General features: G+C 31.1%; 2 protein-coding genes across 3 annotated transcripts; one reads left to right on the forward strand and one right to left on the reverse strand.

Annotated features, from left to right (window-relative positions):
* The first annotated feature begins 253 nt into the window (after nt 1-253).
* On the forward strand, nt 254-2,074 carry LOC149488138 (uncharacterized). The gene has a single exon (XM_089695946.1). It carries the CDS (start codon nt 290-292, stop codon nt 2,072-2,074), a length of 1,785 nt encoding a protein of 594 aa, XP_089552072.1. The 5' UTR covers nt 254-289.
* Nucleotides 2,075-3,490: 1,416 nt separating this feature from the next.
* On the reverse strand, nt 3,491-6,936 carry LOC149488139 (uncharacterized). Of its 2 annotated transcripts, XM_089696851.1 has the most exons (3): nt 6,159-6,936; nt 5,476-5,716; nt 3,491-5,192 (listed from the first exon to the last, which is right to left on the reverse strand). In XM_089696851.1, exons 2-3 carry the CDS (start codon nt 5,654-5,656, stop codon nt 4,477-4,479), a joined length of 897 nt encoding a protein of 298 aa, XP_089552977.1. In that variant the 5' UTR covers nt 5,657-5,716; nt 6,159-6,936; the 3' UTR covers nt 3,491-4,476. The 2 variants fall into 2 exon arrangements, with proteins under 2 accessions (XP_089552977.1, XP_089552978.1); XM_089696852.1 differs by having other exon boundaries at nt 5,476-6,936.
* Between the last annotated feature and the right edge of the window lie 263 nt (nt 6,937-7,199).

The raw sequence follows: 7,199 nt of genomic DNA on the forward strand, positions 1-7,199 counted from the left end.
TTTCAATATTCAATACGTACGAACTCTGACTGAGATTTATTATAACAGAGCTTATTTATTCGTAAAAAACAACAATTCACAATCAATTGCAACTCGAAACTATATGTAGTAACTGTTTACCCAGACGTAGCCAACAAAAGTGCTCTGAATTCGAGCAATATGACCCTTTAAATTAAATACGGAGTATTTTTCAGAAAATACTTCTTTCACATTTCACTATTTATGGTTGAACTCTATTTTCTTTGACTTATCACTGACGTGCCAAAATTATTTCGGTAAATTAAAAAAAATGGACGAAAACGATATATCCAATTTAGATATTGAATTCAAACGATATTTACAAATTCTACGGCCGTATTTGGGACAGCTTTTAGACCAAGATGTAATTGAAATATGCAACGCTTGGATTAAGAGACTTTCAAATTGCAATGACGATGAGAAATATTATCGCAATAAGTACATATTTGCACTCTGCTATCAGTTAGCTAAAGGTATACTCGAAAAACCCTTTTTAAGCCCACCGTCGTTAAGTTCCCTATGTCCTCTACCCGAAGAAATTATTAGTGATGATTCCTCAACTGAAGTTGAATGCTTGGTCATTGATTCTGAAAATCCGACCACTAAAGTAATATACAATAATCCTAAAACTCCTCTTACTGTACCAGATGATCAAATATGTGAAAGTGATATTCATTCGAATACTACTCATAATATCATAAAGCAAAGTGAATGTTTTTACACAGAGGAAATTAATGAAAATAAATTCACTCCATACGAGCAATCATTCCTTTGCTACACTTGTCCAAAAATGTGTACAGATCAAAATGATTCTGAAGATAAAAATGACAAATATCAATGTAGAGCAGCAAACTTAATTATGAAACTAAGACAAATTAAAGAACAAAATATTCAACTTCATAACGAATTAATTGCATTAAAAAAGGAATCAAGATCCCCTCAATATGAATCTACCAGTAGTATTCATAAAGTTGATAATGCAACGAGCACAAATATGTCTGTACAAAGTAGTACTAATCTGAACTCTTTAAAAGAAAAACTGCAAGAACTTCAAAACTCAAGAAATGCATTAATAGATACTATAGCTAATTTACAAGAAAAACTTGGTTATTATGACGATATGAAGAAACGTGAATTAGAGGATATAGAAGCTAAACATAAACTAGATATGATAAATTTAAAAACAGCAATTCGGGAAGAAGTCTCAATTTCTAACAAAACTCAATTGGAAGACTTAAAACGCAAATATGAAGAGAGTGTTGCAGTTATTACAAATAATCATGCTAGAGAAATTGAGAATATCACTCAATCCAAAGATAGCATTATTGTAGAAAAAGAAAAGATTATACAAAGTAAGGACTTAGAAATTTCACACTTAAAAAATAACATTGAAGAAATTAAACGAAATCAATGTAGTGTTATCAATAGATTGCTTGATAAACCTGATATTTCTGAGAGTTCATCATCAAAAACGGAAGAGTTAGAAAGAAGGCTAAATAAAATGGAAAGAGCTAGATTTAAAAGCGCAAAAGCTTATGAAGCTAAATTGGCACATTTGCAAAGACAAAAGCATGTAGCTGAGTGCTCATTGCAACTTCAACTAATGAAACAGCGTACACAAGTTATAAACGAAACCACTGATGAGAACCAGATAGAACTGACGACAGCATTGGATAAATTGGAAGCAAAGTATAAAGAAATAGTCGCCAATGTGCAAGCGACAGCTGTACAGCGAAGGATGCAAGATCAACTTGCTCTAGATTCCATAATTCAAGCGATTTGCGGTGTACGTGACACGTTTGCAAATTCACAACCCGCAAGTCAATTGGCAAGCAAAACTATGCGTAGTTCGAACAAGAATGGTAATCAGAGCGGCGACATTGAATTATCTACGTTGTTCCATGGTAACAAGGTTGGGAATGTGGTTGTGAGTAAGCCATATGGCGAGGACAGCGTAGTAAATGAATATTGTCTTGATAGCGAGAAACTTGGTGAACTATTTGACAGAGTACACATTCCACAGAGGGACACTGGCGATGCTCCAACGAAGAAGTAACTAACGTAACTATTTAGGTTCGAAAACCAACTTCAATATTATTTTGTTTGGTTCAATATATTTGTGAGGTCGTTTGTTATTATTATTCGTGGTTAGTTTTAGAAATTATTTGTATATTTTCGTTATAATGTTTTTGTGACTATAAGTTTGAATAAACTGTTTTTACTATTCCTATTAATTTAATTTTTTTTTTTGTTATTTTTGGACACTATAAAAGATCGACGTCGTATAATATCCCAAAAGTTAATTTACTTGTAGACTAACTTTTGGGATACTTGTAAGAGATTGGATTAAGCTCCAAATTCGTATCTCAAAACATAAAGAATCTGGAACACTTTTACTACATCACTTTTACTTCCTTCATTCATTTAATTATAACTAATTAAAGAAGTCACCAAAAAATAAACAGTCTTTACTATCTAACCATTACTTACAATTTATATGAAAATTATATCACGATTTCACCTAAATTTCACAACAGGCGAACCTAAAAAGCCTTGCCACTTATCAGGGATTTACATAATAAAACCATTGGTTCAACTAGTGGCGATCCTATCCCTAATCTACGATAATATCTTGATTTACATAGCATTTGCAATTAAATATGGCCGATTTAGATCTGTGGGCCGTGAGAATCGAAATTAGTTTGTCCCAATTAGGTTTGGGAAGGGACATGTGGTCACTCTATGTGCTACAGATGTACAAAGGAATAATAATGGGTTTTGTTATTTAGATTTTTCTTATTAAAATTAAACATGGACAAATTAAACTAGGTATATCTATAACTGAAAAAGAAAAGTTTACCCACTTCTTAAAAATACATTCTAATTTGCCTTTAAATTGTAAACGGGAGGAAAATTTCATGTTAATAGTAGTGTCAAATTTTACAAAAAATTTATTGCTATTAATTTAATTATAAAGTGAATTTAAAATTTAAAAGCAAATTTTCTCCTGTGATTTTTTGCATACATATAAAGAATATTCAAACGAATTTATTTCAATTATAAATAATGATATAAACAATTTATTTTCTACGTCACAGATCTTTCTGGTATAAAGTAAATACATGCGGAAGCTAATATCAAATTTCTTTTAAGTGCAAAGAGCACTAATAATTAATTCCATGAATAATTTCAAAAGGACAAAAATTTGCAATTAACATCAATACCTGTTTCTCCGAAAATTACTTAATATTTTAATATAAATGACGCTAAAGTGAAACAGTCCAGGAAATTACATTTCTCTATTACAAGATAAATTACAGATGCTGTCTGAATTATCGCTTTATCCGACAGTAAGATACAAGATTGTATTTTAATGACCCCCAACTATGAAGCCAAAGCAAACATAAATTAAAAGCTATCTTGCCTTCCCTTGTTTGTTATATTGCTGCCTAAGAAAATACCTATTAAACATATCGTCACTGGAAAGCCAATACTACTGAAGCGCCAAAAGGCCTTTTTACAGTAGATCAATTCAAAGTTTTTTTTTCCACAAAACCAGACATAACTTTTTTTCTGATTTATGCATCGAAAAATGCTTAAGGAGAAAAAGTTTTGTGACATTATTACGCATCTAATAAAAATAAAACCTTCTGTATACTTATTTTAATTCAGGAAATAGCTGTCGCTTTAGTACTTTTACTTTATGAAGTTAGTAAACAGAAAGTACTTAATCTGTGAAATATATTTGGGGTGCGGTGTCAAAAAATACTAACAGCGCAGGTTTGTTAAATTGTACTAACGCAAATATTACTAACGTGCATTGCGGATTAATAATGTCTGAGGGTATTATTACTGAACGTTCTAATATGTCACTTATACCGTACGTTAAAACGATTTATATTACAGTAAGTTAGTACTATTGTGTCATAAAAAAAACTAATGTATGAAAATATGATTTAAATTTAAATCTATTTTACTTATGGCGCAGTTGACATTAAGTAAATTAGACAAGTGGCAACAAAATAACTCAATCCTGTTTATTAGCAGTCGCGCGAGGTCTCATCCAGGTAGTTCTAGGTATATCTACGCTAAAAAAACCATAATAGGTTAATCACATAATATCGCAAAAAAATATAATGGTTTTAAAACAAAATGTACACAGTTTCGTAATAATCTTTATTGAAAAAAAAAAACGTTATTTTAATCAGTCTTGTCTTAAACTTCTTATTATATAATTATTACTTGATAAAAAAAAAACTTAAACAATGTCATTTAAAGTAAAATATAATAATCACAAATGTTAGCTTTATTTGGTATCATTTACGAAAAGATCAATCAATTAGGATGCATAATTAGATCCTTCATACCCGTATGAAGAATATGTATTTATGTAGTATTTTGAAATAATCATAGTTATAAAATTTTAGGTATAAAAAATATTATTTAACTTAATAATAATTAGAATTTTAATTTGTTGCCATTTTTTGTAATTAAACGTTGTCTTCGACATCCGTTTCTTGAAGGCTGTCCTGGATATTCATGGCATTTGGAAAATTTGCATATTCTTGATGGTAGTTTTTCCTGAGCATGATCTTCTATTGGTAGTAGATTATCTTGATGTATGTATGTTTCTGCCTGTATCAAATCGCATGTTTGTGAGATTGATGCCTGTGTAAAATGTATGTTATGGACGAAGGATATTTCTTCCTGAGCATGTACTTGTATCGGTATTAGATTATCTTGATGTAAGTATGTTTCTGCCTGTATCAAATCGCCAGTTTGTGAGATTGATGCCTGTGTTGAATGTATGTCTTGAGCAAAAAATGTTTCTTTATGAGTGTGGTCTTCTAGTGGATTATTCGGATCGATGCATATTTCTGCCTGTGCTAAATCGCCTGTTTGTGAGAATAATGGCTGTGTAGAATGTATGTCTTGGGTGAAGGATCTTCCTTTCTGAGCGTGTTCTCCTGTTTCAAGAGGATAATCTTTATGATTGAATATTTCTGCCCGTTCTAAATCCCTTGTTTGTGAGTTCGTTATTTGAGTGGGATAGTTTTTTTGGACTAAGGATACCCCTTCTTGAAAAGTACAGTCTTCTATTTCTGATGAATTCGGATGTATAAATTGCGATAAATCCAATCCTTGTTGTGAAAAACCAGCTTCTTTCATCATACCTGTTTAAACGACAAGTATTATTAATAAGTGATTTAATGCCCCATTTTTTTTTGTTTTTACTTTTCCATATTTATATTTTTTAATATTGTAGAAAAAAATATTATAATTATATTTCTTGTAAATAAGTATAATTATTAAATGTTGTTTATTCACACATTTATACACACGACATGACATTCACCCACATCGTCAGACAGGCAGAGTTATCTTAGCTAAAAGAATAGTATTGATAGCTTAGTGCTAGTTAAAATTTAAAGTTAAAATAAGTAACTGAAACTTCACCGTCTTTTGTTGGGAGTATCTCCAAAATTTTATATTCTTCATTGCGTGGATGCCGTAAATTTGTGACGAAACTATCCTGTTCGGAGTCTGACCCAATATCGCTTTCGTCTTTGGCAAATAGTCTACGAACAACATTTGGCTTAGGCGATGATTCTTTTGAATTTGCGTTTACAGTACGCATGTTTGTAAATTTTCAAAAAAATGAGGATCGTCGACTGTCCATGCTCCGTTTTCTATGATTCTGAAAATTTAGATTGTAAGTGCCTAATAATAATAATACAATAATTATGAATACCTAATACAAATATCTGACGATAACTAGTATAGGTAGAATACGCACTATTTCAAGAATGATGAAATAGAAATAACAGAAAACATTGTACCTATACATATCTATGTATTATTTGTGTAGGTTACTAGTATGTTATCAATATTATTAAACTTCCGTAATTTGTACACACATTCTCGTTACCTATCTTGTCTTGCAAGAATAATCTCTTTAATTAATTACCTTTCCTAACAATATAAATGGGCAATAATACCAATGAATACCTACTTATTCTTAGATAGATAGGTAACGACAATTACGACAACGCAAACAAAGCCAGATAATAATATGCGAATAATAGATCAATAACCATACAGAAATAGTTTTGTAAAATGCAGGAATAATATTTACTTACCTAGTTTTAATTATACGAACAACTAACTCGGCCGCCGCGTAGGCGGAACAAGCAAAAATGCGTCACTCAGTCACCGCTGCTCGAAACCGACCAACGGTCAACTGAACCGCCGTCAAATCCCGCGCAATGTAGGTATTCTAAATACTTAAAAGATGTAACCAGAACTTATTTGAATTTCAAAAGACTAAGGTTAATCTTTATGATAAGTTTACGAACTTCTTAATACTAAACGACTAATGTAATTTTTTTTTTGTAAAATAATCCATACTAAAAGTACAATTCTCTTCAATTTCACTGATTGCAAATATTCTTACTAAAGACTCAAACAAATATTTAAGTAAAGCAAATATACTTACACTATTATCTATTAAAAAACTGTGTAAACAAAATATACTAACGCGCCACCACATCTGTTTCTACGTAAAGCAAATTTACTTAACCACCGTAACGATTTGTATTGTAAAGTGCTAAAGCGACATCAATGAATAAAATAGCGTATTTTGAGTTGCTGAACGAGCTCAGTGTGGCTAATGTCCGGTAATATAAATACTTAAACGACAAATTTTAAAATTCAAAGATAAATTGTATTATGTAAGCATTTCTCAAAAAAGCAAAGTTATGAAAAACATCCGACATTTGAGGTGCTAAAACGCCACAAAAGTCCTCAGATCGCCATGAAACCTAGACCATTAGACGCGGAATAAAAAATCCAATCCATCGATATATATAACTCATTTTGGCCAAAGTGGCGCTTTAGTAGTTTTGGATTTTCACTGACGATATTATGACGTAATTATAGAACTTATTTTTTTTGTGCGGGTATTGCCATGTATTCGTCAGAATCATGAGGAAATTTGGTGAAAAATGAGAAAATTTAAAGACTTATTAAAGGAGAACAATTTTTGTTGGTTCAACACGTTTATTATAATACCACATGTTTAGTGTTTACCCATTCTTAGTAGGTAGTAACTATTATCTAGTCCGTGCCCTTAGAGATCAAACGTTTGAGTTTGAGTTTACAAGCATTTGAAACTTAAAAAT

Source organism: Colias philodice, chromosome 6 (genome assembly GCF_061535455.1).
Source record: "Colias philodice isolate Cphi_HAF_F1 chromosome 6, ilColPhil1 Martin Lab GWU primary, whole genome shotgun sequence".
Lineage (NCBI taxonomy): Eukaryota > Metazoa > Arthropoda > Insecta > Lepidoptera > Pieridae > Colias > Colias philodice.